The sequence below is a fragment of the Alligator mississippiensis genome, chromosome 5, assembly GCF_030867095.1.
Source record: "Alligator mississippiensis isolate rAllMis1 chromosome 5, rAllMis1, whole genome shotgun sequence".
In the NCBI taxonomy this organism is placed as follows: domain Eukaryota; kingdom Metazoa; phylum Chordata; order Crocodylia; family Alligatoridae; genus Alligator; species Alligator mississippiensis.
The window spans coordinates 206695657-206715151 of record NC_081828.1 but is presented as its reverse complement, the minus strand read 5'-3'; the positions used below and the strand labels follow the sequence as shown (position 1 = coordinate 206715151).

The window sequence follows — 19495 nt, the reverse complement described above, 5'->3', positions numbered from 1 at the left end:
ATACAAATAATAGAAAAAAATATTTTGGCGAGCTTCTAAAATACATTACTGCATGTAATATATAACCTGCTTAACTTAAGGACCCATCTTTATTCCAAAAATGTCAAGAGGCCACTAACAATACTCTAGGACATCTCTGCATTGTTCTTTGCTGGGCATTGCTCAGGAAACTCAGTGGGAATGTGAAACTCCCACAAATCCTCTGCTGGATTCCCAATGGGTGTAGTGCTGGACCTCCCTCTGTGCAGAGGGATATATTGGGGGTCCAGCCTATTGTGTTCCAGGTATAACCAGTTGCCATTTGATGTCCAAAAAATGTTGATCAAGTACCATGATAAGAAATCATGCAATGAACCCAAGATGCCAGCTGTGCCCCCTCACCCACACAGACCACAACAGCACCAAACTATACAACATGGATTATAAGATCCAAGGCTCATTCACCTGCTCCTCTACCAACATCAAATATGCCATCACCTTCCTCCAGTGCCCCTCTGCCATCTACATTGAACAGACAGGGAAATCCCCCGTGTGAAAGAATGTATTGAACACCAATCTGACATCAAGTTAAAAAAAGAAAAGACAGACAAGCCTGTGAAAGAATACTTTAACCTCCCTGGACAGCCCATCTCTGATCTCAGAGTGGCTGTTCTTAAACAACAAAACTTTAAAAACCAACCTAAACATGAAATTGCAGAACAAGAAATCATCCATGGATTGCATTGTGTTAAGCATGGTCTAAAGACAGACTCTGGATTCTTATCCCATTACTTAGATTAGCTTTCTTAACCCCTATGACTCTATGGGTTTACTGTTTCTTTTTTCTCTTCAATCCACCTCTGCTTCTCCGAGAAGTACCCCTTCTCTTTTTCTTCCCTATCCTTTGCATTTAAATCACTTTCTGTTTGAACACCTGCTCCCTGAAAGTCTTTTCATAACATCTGACTTAAGCAAACTGCTGCTTACAAAAGCATATATACCTCTGAATTAGTTTATAAGGTGCAACTGTAAGGTGCTCTACCTTCTGCCTGACTTCAGACTAACATAGCTACGAACCTCTCTGCTCGTGATAAGGTAGACCAACTAAGATTTGTTCCTAGGCGGTTCTAACATATGGCTGTAGTCAGGCTACTGCATCAGAGAATGAACAAGCTGTTGGTTCTTCACTTCTGACCTACTCCTTCCTCCCTCTTCTTTCCCCCCGAGTAGCAGACAGGCAGCAGGGAGAGAAGAGAAGCTGTTCAGAGCAGTGCTTCTGACTCAGAGCTCAGCCACTCTGGGGGCTGCTCGTGAGGCTCTGCTCCCAGTGTCAGCCCCACAGCGACAAGGGTAATTAAAACATTTCTGATTAAAAATAGCAGGACATAGTTAAAAAACTAAACAATTTTTCAATTCATAACCAAAACACACCTCTTTTTCCTAATTCAGTCTCTCCCTCAAGGCTCTAAATCTAACCCTTAGAGTAGTGAAAGCCCCCTGGACTGTATGTTGGACACCACCGTGTTTATTAGTGGACACCACCGTGTTTACTACTCTTAAATCATCTCTTGTGCAGGTAAGGTAGGACAGGGAAGCAAAACTCAGGAACTCGGTGCCCTCAAGATAGGGGCACCCCAGAATCCTGGAAGAATTGGCACATGAAATCACAAGTTGGGTAACAAGCATTTTAAACAAACTGATCAGGATGGGACTTTACCACCTGTCTGGAAAACAGCAAAACTTAAAAAATAATGTTCTGGGCAACCAGAAGTCCATAGGTCCGATGTCAACAGCATGCATGGATTTAAGTTTTGAAGGAAAGAATAGTTCAAGGTAATAAAGGTAAATGCAAAATAAGTCAGCAAGGGTTTAGTAAAAACAGGCTAGGAGAGACTGACCCAACAGTTTCTTTGACAAGAAAATTGATTTCCTAGACAGCTGAAATCTAGTGCACTTCCCCTATCTAAACTTCAGTAGAGCACATGATGCCTTGCCACATATAGTTTTAGTGAAGCTTTCAGTAATTGTGAAATGGACAAGGAACTGACTAAGAGAGATAAGGCAATGGGTGGTGCTGAATATGGAAGCATCAGGCCACAGAGGTTACTAGTGGAGCTCCTGAAGGATCAGTCTTGGTTAATATTTTCATTAATGTACTTGGCACAGAAGTGTGCTAAATGACAGAGCTAGGAGGCACCATCAATACAGAGGAGGACAGGGATATTATATAGAAGGAGCTGAGCAACCTGGGGGACTGGAATAACAGGAATATAGGATGAAACTGAAAAGCACAAAATGAAAAATCACACACTTGGAGACTATACACTATAACCTATAATAAATTATGCTATAATCTGGGAGTTCATCAACCAGAGTCAACTGAGGGCAAAAACAGCCTGGGCAGACCAGTTAATCATAAGATATCATCAATGCTGTGTAACTGGCAAAAAGGGCAAACAGGATCCTGGGGAATATTGAACACGGTATTTTCTGTGGAGCTAGGGAAGGATTAATATCATCATACAAATCAATGGCAACATCTCATCTAGAATACGATGTGCAATTCTGATCACTCGTGTTTAAGAGAGATGAATGCGAACAGGAACAGGCAGGAGGATCTGCAGAAGGGCTACTAGGCTCATCGGGGAAACAGAGATCCTATCATGCTGAAGGAGATTCGAGGAACTTGGCTTCTGCAATCTACCAAAAGGAAGGTTAGGAAGGTGTATGACTGCTGCCTATAAATAACAGCAGGGTGGGAAAAGAGCTATTTAAGCTAAGGGACAACGATGGCACAAAGTTGGGTATAAACCGCTCATAAATACATTTAGATTAGTTATTACATGGTTCTTAGCAAGTTTCTGAAGCAACCTTCTGACTGAAGAAGGAAGATAAAAACCTAACTACTTTTAAGACAAAGCTTCAGCACTTTATGAAAGGGATTATCTGACATGGGGCACACACTAACAGGGGTATGGACTTGATGACTGAGGAGCCTGCTTCCAGATCCTAAGTGGGTAAGGAACTGTCTACACCAGCACACGCCTCCGAAGGAAAAGAAACGCCTTTTTATATATTTTATAACCATGCACTGTAATGTTTCTGTATATGAAGTCACAAAATTAATCTAATTTCTTGTAGTCCATTGTGGTAGGATACTATATTAACGAGAAAAAGGATTCCCAGTTCACATATAGCACAACATACTGATTTCCATACCCAATGATTTGTGACAAATTTAAACCAAACTCTTGTCCAAAATTGGCTACTGCTCAATCCTTGACGTTTGAACATCTTCACTGTGTGGTGAAATTTTATACCGGTGGGGGGAGGGCGGGTATTTTATGGCAGAGGCTTTTTTTTTTTTTTTAAATGGGAACTGTATCCGTGCTTAAAATTATTACCATCGTCAGAACGTGGTAGACAGAACGCCTGGAAGTAGCTAAGATATGCATAGTAACTGCAACCTATTAGACAAAATGCCCACCTCCTCTCTAAAAAAAGACCACAGCCATACATGATTTGGAGATCTGCTTTATGCCAGCTCCTGGCTCCCACAGAAACCTTCATCTATTCGTCTGACACTGGAGCTACTCTCTCTTATATCCATCTCTCTCGCCCAAAAACCTCACAGTGGCTCTGACAGTAAATGATGCTGAGCTTTTCTGGCTTTTTTTCATTTCCACTCCCTTCCTGACTCCTCTACCCACCTCCTCCTCTTTCAGTCAGCCCTGCATCATTCCCCTCGCCCTTCCCCCCACGATATTGCTTTATATCCAACCAACCCCTCTGATTTTTATTCCTGGCTCATTCACTCCTTCCCTCCCCTTGCATTCATCCTTAGTAACTTCTTCAACTTAGTAACTGCTAAGTTACTAACCTTTTTAGCCACGTTTGCTCATCTTCACCCCTTCATTTTGCCGGCTGCCTCGGTTCAATTCTGCCGCTCACCCGAAACATTTGCTTGATTACCAAGCACTGCTCTTTCTCTGATTTCTCCACTGAGTTTCCTCACTCCAATTCTTGTCCTTTTCAGTACCACCCACTAGCCTTTGCTCTCTCTCTCAACCTTCCCTTGACTTTCAGCATATCGGTACTGATGATTTTTAGACTTACTCTAAGATTTTCTTCTGTTTCTTCTACAGATACTAGTTTTGATGTTCTCCAGGTTAAACTTCCTTCCACACCTGGCTCACTGACAGGTCCTTCCTTGCAACACCAGCCCTGACTCACTTCGACATTTGCTTCCTCTGCTCCTGTTCTTGTGCTGCGGTCCGCCACTGGTGAAAATCCTGAGAACATACCGACTCCTCCCATTACAGATTCATCTTCTCCTCTCTAAGTTTTGCCATCTTCCTACCTACACAATGCTACTTCTCCAGCTTAGCTGGGTCACACACCTGCAAGTTCAGCTCCTGCTCTGTTACCTTGGATTCAGTCCTCAACCTCCTCTCTTCCTTCCAAGAGAACAGTCACGAAATATAATGCCAACATCTCCCTTCCCTTCACTCACCTTTCAATGTCTCTTCCTACAGTTCTTTCCTCCAATTACAGATATAGACGTTTATCATTAACTTTCCAATTTTTGCACTTGCTCAGTGACACCACCTATCCCAACTCTTGACATCCCTCACACCCAAATCTTATCTACTTTCTTTCTCTCACCTCTGGCTCTTTCCAATCATGGCATGAAAACATGCATGTTTGGCCCCACTAATCAATCCAGTAAGAACTGGAGGAAGTCTAAACTCCATCCCAGCACTCCACTGTCTGAGTTCCTAAAATGCTGCCTTCTTTTCTAGCAAAGTTCAGTCCCATTATTCCATCCTTGTTCGCATCTTCCTGGACCTGTCAGACACTTTAGTGAAAGTTGGCCATGCTCTTCCTCTTGAAAGCCTGTCCAAATCTTAGCTTTCTTACTCTGTCCCCTCCTGCTTCTGCTCCTGCTTCCATGATGACTCTTTCAGCACAGCCTTAGGGGGGAAACTTCTCGTTCCATCCCCAACCTCTGTGAACTTATTACACATTTAAACAAGCATCTTCACGCTTTTCCCCTTACTGTCCCTTATGCTTGAGAGAAACTCCCTGCAAACATTGGACAAGCTCTCATTATCCTCCTTGGCCATGAAGCCTACAAAAAACAAACAAAAAACCACCCCAACACCAATTAAAAAAAAAATGTTGAGAAGTTAAGCTGTTTGTGCACTGAGCCTGCTGACCAGATTTGTCTCACTGTTACTGTGTACTCCCATGCCAAACTCTAGCCATATGGTCACCTTAATCATGATTGGTTTGTAAGCTCTTTGAGAGAGCCTGTCTTTTTCCCCTTGTATTTGTATAGTGTTTATCACATGAGCATCCTCATCTAGGTTCCTACATCCTATGTTATTAATATATATTAAGTCTGTATATGCACACACATCTGTGGGGCAGAGCCGTACTGCTACCCGGTGTGTCCACAGGTGGCGGACAGTGGAATAACCTTCAGGGAAGGTTAGCTGTGAAATATGCAGGAGTAACTCCGACAAATAAGCACTCATGGACCAAGCAGCAGCAGCACCATCAGGATGTGGTGAGGACAGCAGATGACAATGATTTCCCTCCTGAAAAGTCACATATATCCTTTGATGATGCTATGACATGGCGAGTACAGATCACCACTATAAAAACCCTGTCCAGCCCCCAGCCAAGTCCTCAACGGTGGAGCAGGCAGAAGAAGATGTTAGAGTAGCAATGGCTGTGAAGGCAGATCAAGGCTGCAGTAGAACAAGATCCCCAGTTGTCTTGGTCTCCTTGCCACTGGATCAAGGTCCCATTCTGTCAAGAGCCGCACGGAAGCTCATGTGCGGCAGTTTCTCCACGATAAAAGTCACGCGCACACATCCTCCATGAAAACAACATTCCTCAAGCCCTTTGGCGACCAGTTAATGGTGGCAGGAGCAGGACTGTGATATCTGGAAGCTCCTAGTCATGACCTGGCACAAAGGCAGCAATTACAAGAAGGCTGTCTAGACCTTGGACAAGATGGATGAGGCAGGTGTAACTGCGACTGAGCAGCCCTCTTCAGGATCCGCTCTGCTTACCCCACAGTGAGAGCGGGTAGAAAAGGTGCCCTAAACATAGCCTATTACAGTATTCTGCATTTCATCCTGACTGGATAATCGCATCCAGTGGGATCACCTTTACTACAGTTGAAAATACCAGCAACAACACACCATCATTTCTGGGACCTGGAACATCAGGACCCTTGTGACATGTCCAAGCTTCAGCAGAGTCTGTCGGTCCCTGATAGGCTCATCAGCCATCTTTGGACACACAGATAAGACAATCATGGAAGACAATCATCCTTGACTGCAAGGGACTGCCAAAGGATATACGTATATACACACAGAAAAGTCATGCAGTCTCTTTTCACATGAAGTATGCATGCGTGTATGCATGTCTATGTACACAAAACAGTATTCCATTTTCTTCACTTTCCTTTATTACAGATTTTTCAAATCTTTCCTTATTACAGATGTCTCCATTCAATATATTAGAGCAGAATTTCTCAAACTATTTTAAATTTTTTCTTTTGCACATTTTTTCTTGGCCTTGACTCCTATGTCTATAAGTAAAATATCTTTCAGAACTATTAGAGCTAAGCCAGTATTTTTCATTCTAGTTTATTCCTTTACAAATGTCCTTAAGCTCACTGAAAACCTTTATAACTAATATAAGCTTGGAATATATATATTTTAAAAAAAGTGAGATGTAAAATGCTACAAATGGGGAATATTCAAAGGAGGAAAAAAACCCTCTTTGTTCTTACAAAAAAATGGTATCCAGTTTTGCATGTTCTTGCACACTAGGCTTTTGTGTCATTCCAAAATGTAGATTAAAATGTTTCTTTTCAGTCAGGTAGGCAGCAGTTCTGCTCTGTCATCAAGCCAAGGAAATGTCACTGAGAGGAGTCTGCCTTCTTATGAGGCATTCACTGCTCCCAAATAGTTTGTTTTTTAAATTAGAAGACTATAAAACAAAACATTTATCCCGGTACCTAAGCAAGCAACAGAACTTGCCATCTATGTTACCACTGCTACTAACGAAGTGCTTTAAAAAAAGCAAGAGATTAACTATGCATTCCATTACCATATTCAATTCTATCATTTATTATATGAAGTGGTGGGCTAGAATGAGCATACATTTTAATAAAAAGAGGGCATTTGCTAATTTGACTTTTTTGTTCTTGTTGTTTTGACTGCCAACCCCTTTCCAGATTCTAGTAACCACAGAATTGATTCTCCTAACCAAACCCAACCTGAGTTGTACCTTACTTCACAAACTGCCCCACTGAAAACAGTGGAAGAGTAGATTTCAACAGAAGTACTTACACAGTAAAGCGCTATTATGAATGTAAGCATTGGTGTCAGGGCTCTATGAGTTGATATTAACGGTGGCAATATTGTTATATGAAGATGTTTTTTCCCCCTTTAGGAGTAGGGGACACGTTCAATTCTTTCTACTTACTTCTGTGCTCCCTGAGACAACAGCTTTGTCCACGTTCACCAATAGCTGCTCTTCAGTCTGGCATACTCCCAATGACCACTCCGCACAGCGGTGATGAGCCCAGCAGTGACCTGATACATTATGAAAGAAATGAACAGTTTTATAACTCTGCCAAGCATTGTTTGGGCTTCAAAAGAGAAGTATTAGAAGTAAAACCTACATATAGCATACAGGACCTGATCCTACAAATGCTACTGACTATAGATCTTAACTTCTGTAGTAATTGCTTGTAGGATTAAGCCAAGAGTCTTTTATCACTCTGACAAGAATAGAAAATAATTTCTCTAGTAACAATGTTAAAATACGCTGCATTTTTTTATTTACATGTAAAGGCTGAAAAACTGATATGGATTAATACATTTTACACTCTTCAGAATAAAGCTTTTGGATATCAAATGTGCATATATGCTGGTCTCTCTCTCACACACACACACACACACACACACACACACTGTAAACCTTTATAAAATGAACTTGATTTTGCCTTCCACTGCTTGTTTATTAATCTGTTTTTCACTTATGAACTCATGGGGATAGACACCATGCCATCAGGTCTGTGTGGAAAGCACCCAACACACACTGTGAGAACTGTCTCAAGAAAGTAATTTTTTAAAAGCTCAAAATATAGTGTGTAGAGATGCACTGATACATTCATCCATATCGTATCAACACTGATAAAAGGAAAATTGACATTATCAGCAATCAGCATTTTTTGGCTGATGTGGTTGATAATGTCGCCCATAAAAGCTGTGTGCATGCGCAGCAGCTTGGAGAGCAGTGTCTGGCTGGTAAGTCTGTTGCAGGGGAAGGGGTGGGGGGAGGGAATAGTGTAGGGGGAGAGGGAGGGTGCCGACAGAGGCACCTGCGGTGAAGGAGGGAGCAGGGCTGGGGCAGGTGCTGTCCAGCCAGAGCATGGTGAGGTGCAGCACTGGACAGAGCCGTGCGGCTCGTCCAGGGGGTACCTGGTGGGGGCAGATTTCATCACTACATGCACCCCTGGGGGAGGGGAGGCATGTAACCCCTGGCATGCACCCATGAGGAGGCATGTGCTCCCGGATCTGCATGTAGGGTGAGGGCAGGCTGGGGCCAGAGGCAGTGCTGGGCTCTTCCCAGCAGGGGGGCTGAGACAGGGCTGCACTCAGGGAAGGCAGCAGCAGTGTGGGAGGGAGCAGTGTGCTCCCTCCCACAGTGCCCGTCCCGAATGCAGCCCCAGCCCAGCCCCCCTGCCAGGAAGAGCCTGATGCCAGCCCCAGCCCGCAGTGGCAACCTGCCCTCACCCCATGTGCAGATCCGGGAGGCAGACACCCCCCCCCCATGGCTCCCCCGGGGGTACACGTAGCAGTGGGATTCGCCCCCCCATAACCTCCAGATGAGATGTGCAGCTCCATCCCACACCCCACACTGCTGGCTGGGCAGCATCTCCCCTGCCCCGGCCCCACTCCCTCCCTTACCACAGAGGCCTCCATCTGCCTCACCCCAGCCCCTCTCCCCCCCAACAGACTTACCAGCTGGACGCTGCTCTCCAAACTCCGAGGCTGCGTTTCGTCAATCAGAGGATGTGACTTGTTAATAATCGGCCATTGGTATTGGCCCAAAAAAATCTTTACTGGTGCACCCCTAATAGCGTGTACAGCACTCATCTAAATGGATGCAGCAGAACACTAAATATAATAATGGGATGTTACTATATAGACCAGGGGTGGGCAATTATTTCTGGTGGAGGACTGTTTGCTGAGTTTTGGCAAGCTGTCAAGGGTCCCCTTGACAGGTGCCCCTCCCTGTGGGGGCCCAGCAGCCCACCGGCAGCTTGCTCCCCAGCCCTGGGATGGACAGGGAAGCTACGCCAGGAGCTGGATCAGGCCTGCGGCTACCTTTCTGCTCCGGAAGCTCCTGGAGCCTCCCTAGGCTTCCTGCGCCCTGGACCAAACCCAGTGGCTTTGGGCAGCCCCCCACACTACCTCCGGGGCTGGCCAGGTGCTTCCCTGGGGCCCCCAGGCTCTTTGCAGCCGCAGGACCTTCTGGAGCAGAGAAGTGACCGCGACCCCACTCCATCTCCTGGTGCAGCCACCCCACCTGTCCCAGGGCCGGAGGTGAGCTACTGGTGGGCTGCCAGGCCCCTGCGGGGCAGGGGGGCCAGGCCTTCCCGCTGAAGCAGTGGCACCCACCAGGGTCACCCATGGGGTGGGGGTGCAGCTGGGTCATTGCCACCCCAAACCTCAGGCACGCGATGTAACTTCCAAGCTGCCTCCTCATGCTTCCCATGTTCCAGGCCACATCCCTGCAGGCCCTTGCTGCTCCCAGTGGCTCTGGGCAACCCCTGTGCTGTCCCCTGGGTCTGAGAGGCCCTTCCCCAGAGGCCCTCAGCCTCCTGGCAGCAGCAGGAGCCACCGGAGCGCAAATGCAGCTGCAGGCCCAACTCAAGTCTCTGTGGCCACCTGGCACTAGGCCATGCTGCCAGGGAGGCAAGGCACCTTCCCAGGTAGCCTGGGGCCCGATCCTTTCACCCAGATGGGCAAGCGTGGGACGTGTGGGGTTGGGAGTGCACATGCTGGTCCCCGCCTGCACCGTGGGGCTAGGGCAGGGGGGGGCAGTGTGGAAACAAGCAAGCATGCAGGAGCCAGAGCCAGCAGGACCCAGAGTGGGGCAGCAGGAGTCCGGGTGTAGCTGGCTGGGCTCTATGGAGCCGACTGGGCTGTGCCAGCAGGGACAGGGGAGCTGCCCTGCTCGGTGCCCTGCCAGCACTAGCCCTAGAACACTAGTACTGGCTCTTCCCCAACCTCCCCGCCACAGCCCCATGGTGAGGACCAGCATGCACAGCTCCAACTATGCATGCCCCACACTCGCCCGTCTGCGCAAAAGGATCCTGGCTGTTGCTGGCTCCCACACACCTACTTGCTCCCAGTTGCGTGGCTGGACTGCAGGAGCTGGCTCAGCCCCAAGGACCAGGGCACTCGTCTGCGGTTCTCCCCTTCCTCCCCACCCCCAACTCTTACCTGAATTTCCCATGCTAGTGCAGACACGAGCAGCCCCACAGTCCCAGGCCAGAAGCCTCTGCTAGGCAGGGGCTTCCAGCTGCGGGGGCTGGGGCGGGTGGGCCCTGCTGTTCCAGGGGCCTTCCATGGCTTCCCTTGGGTCCTACTGCCCCTTGCTCCTGTCATTTTTGACAGGAGCCAGGGGTAGATAAACATTAATTAAAAAACATTTTTAGGGGCCCCATGGGCTGGATAGAATGGCCTGGTGGGCCAGATCTGGCCTGTGGGCTGTATTTTGCCCACCCCTGATATATACAGTCACAAATCAGAGCCTGCTGTTCTGATACTGGGATACCTAGACAGGCAATAAAGAGTTTTCAAAGTAGCTATTAAAATGCCTTTCAATTCAAATGCTAGAAAAAGGAATGAAAACCGCCAGGATATCACATGATAAACTGTTAATATTTTTCAACTCAGCTGAAAATATGATATGCTGACAATGTATTAGAACAGATACTTCTTTAAATGTACTCTTGAGCATGTAAGCCAGTGGTTCTCAACCTCTTTATGCTAATGGCACTGCCTGTTAGACTCAAGAGAAGCCCCATGGAAAATGCCAACCCATGTTTTGACTAAAAAAAAGCAATTTTTTTTTTCTTCTGTTGCAAAGAACACAGATAGGCCACAACAGGTCAGAATGTTTTTGACATGATGGATACCTATTTGAAATCTTTGGGCTTATCATGTGAATCATGTGCAGGGGTACATCTAACTGTGCTAATATTGAGCACCATCCTTGAAAAAAAAATCTCAAAGCACCTTTATTGCAAATCATCCATATAAGCTCTGCATCCTAATTTCAGCATTCAATAGCGTGTAATACGAGTGAATATCCATGAGAAATCATTGTAAGCATCTTGTAATGATTATGACCGGGAAAAACGAGAAGTTATTGCTGAGTCCCCACTTCCTACATTTTAACTAGCACAAAAATAAAATTAAGTAGGTGTGGGGGGAAGGAGAAAGACATTTTGCAATCAAATTTTTTAAACCAATGTTGACAAAATCTTGAAATAACACTACTACAGAAAGCAAGTCTGAGGTTCATGCAAATTTTCTTTTGTAGAATAAACTGTATTGTTCAAATTGCTGATAATGTAATATTTAAATTAAGATGCTCTATGAGAAAGCAGCCCACAGCTGCACATCGAGGAGTCAAAAGTTAGATGAATGGGGTTGATAACCCAGGGGTGGGCAAAATACAGCCCATGGGCTGGATCCAGCTCACCAAAGGATTTTATCCAGCCTGTGACAGGTCCCTTGGCCCCACCAGGCCCATGCACAGGGGGCAGCCTGAACTATGGCATGTGGGGCTGGTCCTGCTACCCCTGGGTGCACACCGGGGTGGGGATGGTGCAGTGGCTGGGCTCCACTTCCTGGTAGCCCCTGAAGTGCTGGCTCCTTCCGGCTGCCACCGTTAGTGTCACTGCCACCACTTGATCCAGCCCTGCTGCCCAGGCACCTTGGCCCATCTATCCTACAGTCACTGCCAGAGGTGCCAGACAGAGTGGTGGGTGGGTGGGGTCTCCATGGAGACTGGCCAGGACCCTTGGGCGGGCAGATGGGATGGGACTGTGGTCAGGCAGAGAGTGGTAATCAGGAGTAGGACAGGCAGGTTGGGGCTGGGGCCAGGATCACAGGGCGGTGACAGCATGGAGCTGGGCCTTGGGGCAGAGCTGCGATCTGGCACCGTGCTGTCACTCCCTCATGATCCCAGCCCCAGTCTGTGTCCGCCTGTCCCACTCCCAGACACCACTCCCTGCCCACCCGTGGCCCCATCCATACGGCAAGCACACCCTGCCCGGTCTGTCCAGCACCCCCAGTGGCAGGTATGGGGTGGATAAGCCCTGGTTACATAGGATCAACTGTCCCCACCTCCCAGGCCAGGTCAGCCTTCCCCTCCTCCCTCACTCTCCCCTGCCCCAGCTCATCCAAATTCCTAAAGTGGCCCTGTAGCCAAAATAACTGCCTAGTGCCTACACCTGTCATCACCCCCTTGTGGGCTGGGTAGATACAGAAAGTGGTGCATTTCAACCAGGCTAGCCTAGATAAGCTACAAAACTCAGCAGCATGGATTTTCAAAGTTTTTGATCTTGGGTGATTTGAAGCTGCCACCAAAAAAAATGGAATAGTGAAAGACATGGCTGCCAGGTGCTGCCTGAGGTTTCTTGCACACTCCTGAAATAGTTAAGTAAAAATGATACACCATATTTCCTCATACTAAAATCAAGTTTTTTCCCCCCCACCAATCAGCTAGAAGAAAAAAAGGCCCTCATCTTAGATTTGTGTATGAAACAAGGGAGGGGGAGGCAAAAGGTGCAAGGTGGCTGCTGGAGCTCTGACTGGCTTTGAGCCTGGGTCAGGGCCAGGGTCAGACCCAGAGCAGCGTCCTGCTACCTGCTCTGCTTGCCCTCTGCAGCTTCTGCCCCCATGCCCCCTTCCCCAACATTACTGTCAGGTGCCGCTCAGCTCTAGCTCAGGCTGGATTCCCTTCCAGGCATGGAGCACGTGGAAACTCCATGCCCTGCCTGGCCAAACAGCAGCGCCACCACTGCTGCATATCTTGGTAAGGGCTGTGTTTCCACATGCTATGCTCCAGGGGGGAACAGAGCCTAAGAAGCATCTGACAGTAAGGAAGTTGGGGGGGGAGGGCTGGGTGGCAAGAGGCAGAGACTGTGGCTGAATCAATTCAATCTCTACAGGTTAGTTGAAGCCAGGGCCAAATTGACCCTTTAGTGGGCCCTAGTCAAACTCCCTGGGCCCTTTTTCACTCATCTGCCTAGGTGGCTTGTGTGTTAATTCGATCCTAGTTGAAGCTGCGTAGATTGAACCGATAAGCAAGTGAACACACATTCATTTTTGAAATTGGAAATGCAGCCAGAAGCTTGGGGGGGGTGGGGGGGGGTGCTAGAGCACCCTGCCTGGGTGGAACAGATCATTTTAATCTGGAAGGGACCTGGTACAGAAGCTCAATAAGCCAATTTAATCTAAATCAATCAAGTCTGATGCTGCATCTATCCAGGTTTATCTTAATCCAGTTTTGGCCATTTTGAAAGTAGTTTATGTGCACTGAACTTCTGTTGTGTTACAGATTTGAGCAAGTTCCCAATCACTTATACTGATTGTGTGTAAATTTCTGTCCCTAGCCTGTGGGGCACGGGAGTAGGACGAAGAAGAGACTATGGGTGGGAGGGGTACAGGTGACAGGCAGGCTGCAGGCAGACAGGCGGGGCAGAGGGCAAGGGGGCCCTGCCTCTCCTCAGCCCAGTTATAGCAGTGGAGGAGGGACCTTTGAGCGGGGCGACACAAATTCAAGGCAACCCTCCAGTAATTAGATTCTATACCTGGAAAATTATAGCAAAACGTATACATTTTCCACAGGCAGACAAGGTTCTTTGGGTAGATGCGCTATCTTTTATTAGAGCAACTAAATAGTTGGAAAAATTGTTCTTTGTAAGCTTTTGGGCACAAATGCCCTTCCATATACATTTTCCAAACACAGAATCTAGTTATGGGGGGAAGGAGACAGAGTCATCTTAGACTTAAGTAAACACAGTGTTTATAGCCGTCACAATGACGATCCATCCTGCAAATCCTTCTTCACGGAGTAGTTGTTACTGTGTAAGTAGCTTCATGGAGCTACATGACAGAGTAAGGCTTTACAGTTTTGTGCTTTAAGTGTTAAGCAAAAATAATGAAATCTCTCTACTTTCTTCTTCTTTCTTCCCGACTTCCCCCAAAGATGAAATCACTGCATTAAATTGAAGAATAACTGAATAAGAGTTTGCTAAGAACACTATATATATTAACACATTACATTAATAGCTGAAAGCATCTCCTTACCTGTTGGCTCAAATAAGGCTTGGACATCAATGTCATCTGGTAAGCCAACTAAACTGAGTTCATCCCAGAATTTGACAACCTGATCCTCAGAAGGAGTTTGGGTGCTTACATTTGTACATGATGGTATGCTCTGTCGAGATCTCTCTCTGTAGCAAGGAGGAGGAAAATTATGGTTAGATAAATCTCTATTAACACAGTCTATGTTAATTATTGAATTAGCTTTGTATTTTTCAGATGGCCTAAACACAAGGGGGCAAATTGCTTGAGGTTTTCCAATTGTGATAAAATGTACATCAAAAAAGGAAAAATCTAAGCTCCTTGCACTTTGACACAGTATTTATGCCAATCCAAAAGAATGAAGAACAACACTTTTAGTTAAAAATTATATTCACCAGAAAAAAGATTGTGTTAAATCTTTCTTTGTTCAGCCTTCCTTTTCATTTCTTCAGGGCACGGATAACTTCTCATCTTTTAAGTGCATTTAAAAAAAATATCTACTGGTCCACTGACAGCAGCGGGTCGCGAGGCAAGACCAGACAGTACAGATCCACATGAAAGAGGGCCATGTCTCTTGGGAAGTGGAAAAGCCTGGAATGGAGAGAGGGAGGTGGTGCTTTAAGTGGAGGGTGCCAGCTGCAGCTTTCTTATGGCTTCCTCTTCACAACCCTGACAGCTGGTCTATGGTATAGCACTGACAGTATTCTCAGAGGAGAATCTGCCCTACCAGCCAGAGGTAAGATGCGGTGATTGCACACAACTAGCTTGTATGGGGGAAGAGAAACAAGGGCAGAGAATGGAAAAGGTAGATTGCAGAAGATGCATTTGTCCTACTTTTCAAAAAAATCAAATTAAGTACAAAGGAAAAAAAGAAGAAAGAAAACCAGTAAAATAATAGAGCAGTCTTTGTATCAGGATGAAACATGAGAAATGAATTAATGAACAGCACCTATTAAATAAAAAAAAGCCACAAGCAAACAAGCTCATGACAAACTAGGCCAGTACAGAGAATACCATCTTTCTGACTTTACCCTGACCTAACAATTATCCAACAAACATAAGATTCATTGGCCCAAGGAAAGCAACTGGGCTCCATCCCAAACGCACAACATTTCTTCCTGGAATTGCTTTAAGTGTTGGCAAGAAGTCTGCTACCTCGGGGACGGTCATGGAAGAGAGTGCTGGGATTTGTTTCTGGGTATTCTCAACTTTTTACTGGGTTTCCTTCCATGACTCATTCCAGTTTGTAGGTCTTTTGCTGCTCAAAAGGTTCTCAAATTTGCAGGAGCATAAAAACAGTCGTGATCATTTTGGTGCTACTCATAGAAAACTGATCTACTTGTTGAAGTAATGAGCAACAGCATGTAATGAAGCTAATCTGTAGACTCCAGAAAACAAAAGTATATCATTTTACATTTGCTTCACTTAGAAGGTTACATTCAGAAATACTAAATGTTCAGAAAGGCTAAATAAAAGCTGAAATTGCATAAAAAATGATGGTTAAGACCTTTCCACAGAGGCCAAAGAAGTGTGGGAAGTTTTAAACCTGAAATTACACCTGAAAATCACCCACTTCATATCATGATAAATCAAAATCCAGTGCTAGAAATAAAAGATGCCCTCAAATCTAGCATCTACTATCAATAAAATAGTTTCCTTACATTAAAGCTTTAAATTAAACGCTCCTCACATCAAGCAAGTGTCCAAAATACAGTAAAGACATATAATTTGAATAAAATCCTGAAGAAAAATGTAAGCCATAAAGAAATCCAAAAAGGAAAAAATAAATCCCAAGGTATAAATATGTGTACTTTCAAGCCAGATCAATTTATAGTTTATTTTAAAATTTACACTGTCATTTCCCCTTGAAAAGAAAAGCATTCGCCATGCCATCTACTTTTTACTGATCCTTATTAAAAATCACATGCCACAGAAATATAAAAGGACAAAAATTATGTTGTAATTTTTGCCCAAATAGTAAATTTACACTAAACCAGAGAAAAACCTTCTCTACCCACCAGTGCCTTTGTGCATTACACCTTTTTACACTCGTATTGACATGATCCTGCAGATGTAAACTGTGCGCCTGAGAAAACACTGTTGTGGAGCTGGAGTGCTGGGATGGTCCAGGGAATACGAGAAGCAAGGTTTTTTGGTGATATTTTTCATTCAACTAATTGTATAATTGAGAGAGATGTCAGGCAAGCTTTCAGGCACAAAATGTCCTTCCTCAGATGGAAAAGAGCAAAGCATTGGCAAAAACAGAAACCATGCCAAAACTATTCCCACGAGGATTATAGCCCTACAAGTGCCTTCAAACCCGACAAAAAAGTTCCCCCCCAAAATTAAAATTCATATCAAATTCTGCAATGTGGAAAGCTGACCTCCTTCTTAACATGTGTGTTTAAATTCACTTCTATCAAAGAGATAAAAACACTGTCGTTTTTCAGCTCACTTATCTTTATATAGGAGATTGAACATTCATGTTTTAATACAGGGTTTCCAAGCTGAAATTAGTATAACAACTAAATAGATTTAATCTGGCTAAATATTCGACATAAAAGTAGCATGGATGCAAATCTACGCATGCCTTGGCAATCCAGAATGCCTTAAAACGTTCCACCTTAAATCCTTTTAAAAGGCTGCCTCTTTGTTATTGTTTCATTTCCTACTTCACTTCTTCATTGTATTGGCAGCAGTCCAGCGCCCGCAACCAATCAGAAAGCTCCAACACAACAATGCTTTAGTACTTAAACTTGGCTGATTGCCAGCACTGCACTTGGGGATGATTACATCATCACCCTCGAGGGACGGAGCTGGTTAGTTGTTCCAAGCTAAATTAATTTTGCACTTTCCCATAGGCTACAAAAACCTCTACTAATCAGCCAGCACAACACAATCCACATATTAGCGAGGCAGCTCTGAAACGAAACTACATCTAACCATGGTAACAGAAAAAAAATCCAGAATTACAAAATCCAAATATATAATCTACTGCATTGTGCAACTAAATGAGGAAAAGCTGCATTCCAAGTTAGATATAGTTTAAATTTCCTTTTGGTAGGTATATTAAATAAAGTTTCAGTAGGTGCCATGCATAAGCGTCTCCATGCATCTAATTAGTTATTAAAAGTGCTTGTATGGCAAAAGGGACCTAGGACACTACTGCACTTCAAGAATGAGAAACAGGATGTTAGCCTACATGAACGGTAAACAGAGTTTTGACTAGCAGACTCCTTTAGTCACATAGCATGTGACATTTCCCAGTAGTAAGAGTTAATTTTTACAGAGAAGAAAGATAAGAAGATACACTGAAGTTGTTGGTCCCTCTAATGTATACACAGTGGTTTAGAAATCAATGTATTGGGTGGCTCTCCTTCCAGACTTGCGTTCTGTCCATCTATTTACATGGTTTAAGAACACTTGTATTTAAGTAAGAAGGGTACCTTTTTTGTTCACTAAAATCTATATCCTCATTAACAGAGGGGAAAAAAAACCCCTTAAAACCAGGATGCAGATAGCTGCTTTTCTGCATGGCTTACTTTTGTTTCAAACAGATGAAAATTATTGAGGGTCAAATGGTTTTAAAATGATTTGTTTTCAATTTATTTACCTATCAGGACTTGCAAAAACATGCTTCTTGGTCTCCATAAAATACAATTTTTAAAATAAATGGCTTACTTTAATAAATAGCATACATTTGTATTTGTAGAAGGAAACAGGCTTACCTCTTCTGTCCTCTTTGCTTGCGAGGCACTGAGTTTTGCCTTGGAGGTCTCTCACAAGCTCCATCGGTGCTTTCGTTGGCTTCACTCTTATTTAAAGGCCAGTTCTTCCATGGGATGATGAACCCTGGTGTTGGACTGAATTGTTTTAAGTCTCCTTGTCCTAACGAGCTTCGTTCACCACAGTAACAAAAGGCGCAGAGCTGTTCACTGAGAAAAAGAGAAGATTTTTTATTTTTTTTTTTAGAAAACAGCATGAGAGGCTAGTTTATCAACTGTAGGGCTGCATATCTATTTGACTCAATCACACAAAACACTAAATAGGGTAAAAAGTAAAATAACCATTTTACAATGTACCATCAAATAAAATCATCGTTCAACATTCAATATAACTTCCCATTGTTTAAAATGATAAAGCATTATTTTTCTTTTTGTTTTTGTTAACAGAAAGAATCTGATAAAAGTGCGGACTTCCGATGTTTTTTCTAGGCTCAAAACTTCGCAGTCTAGGGGTGTCAAAGATGCAGCCTGTGGGCTGGATCCAGCCTGCGGAGCCCCATGATCTGGCCCATGGTGCTCAGACCATCCCTGCATGTCACATACAGTACACGCTGGCCCCGGTCCAGGGCATGGAGCCAGTCTGGCACATGCTACATGCAGTGCACAGGGCTGGTCCAGGGGGCATGCTGCATGCAGCACCCACAATGGACCAGCCCCATGTGCCCTGGACTGGCTCCATGCGGTGCATGCAGCACTTGCACCGGCTCCAACACCGCACAGCACGTGCCAGACCAGCTCTGCACACTGCATGCCACATGTGTGGCCCAATGGACTGACCCTTTGCACTGGCTCTGGCTGGCAGGGTACATATGCGGGTCTGATCCAGCTCGTGAACTGGCTCCACGCCTCTCATCTGGCCGAGCTGGACACACATGCCCTAACCTATCAAAAAGCCTCACCTATTCTACTGTGTCCAAAAGACTACAAAATTGCTGATGGAAAATGGAGAAGCTACCACATTAAGATCCCAAGTCTGGCATAAAGGAAATACTGAGTACTGGAAAACTAACATGACTGACCACATACGCGTGCAGTGCGTGTGAATCATTCGCATGCAGGTTCCAGTAAACAGTATATAGGAGATAAATTAAAGGCATATTGGTATACAAATGTATGCATGTATATATTTTTTATAAAAACAAATGATCAAACCTAGATGCATGCTTTAAAAATAATGGGAAATATACACCACTGACTGTACACACTAACACCCTGAATATATCTATATATCCCCAGCCACTGACCCATCCCACACATGCTAAGATACTCAGCAGCCCCACCTTACAAGAAGACTTCCAAATACAGTACCAT

The 19495-nt window shown here is 44.9% G+C and overlaps 1 protein-coding gene across 8 annotated transcripts in view; it reads right to left on the bottom strand.

Annotated features, from left to right (window-relative positions):
- KMT2C (lysine methyltransferase 2C) overlaps nucleotides 1-19495 on the bottom strand; it is a 308664-nt gene that overhangs the window by 185536 nt on the left and 103633 nt on the right. For all 8 annotated transcript variants that reach the window (XM_059729207.1, XM_059729206.1, XM_059729205.1 and 5 more), the window contains exons 4-6: nucleotides 18128-18334; nucleotides 14403-14548; nucleotides 7489-7598 (exon numbers count right to left, since the gene is read on the bottom strand). In XM_059729207.1, the coding sequence (XP_059585190.1) occupies nucleotides 7489-7598; nucleotides 14403-14548; nucleotides 18128-18334 (463 nt within the window). The remainder of the gene's footprint in view (nucleotides 1-7488; nucleotides 7599-14402; nucleotides 14549-18127; nucleotides 18335-19495) is intronic.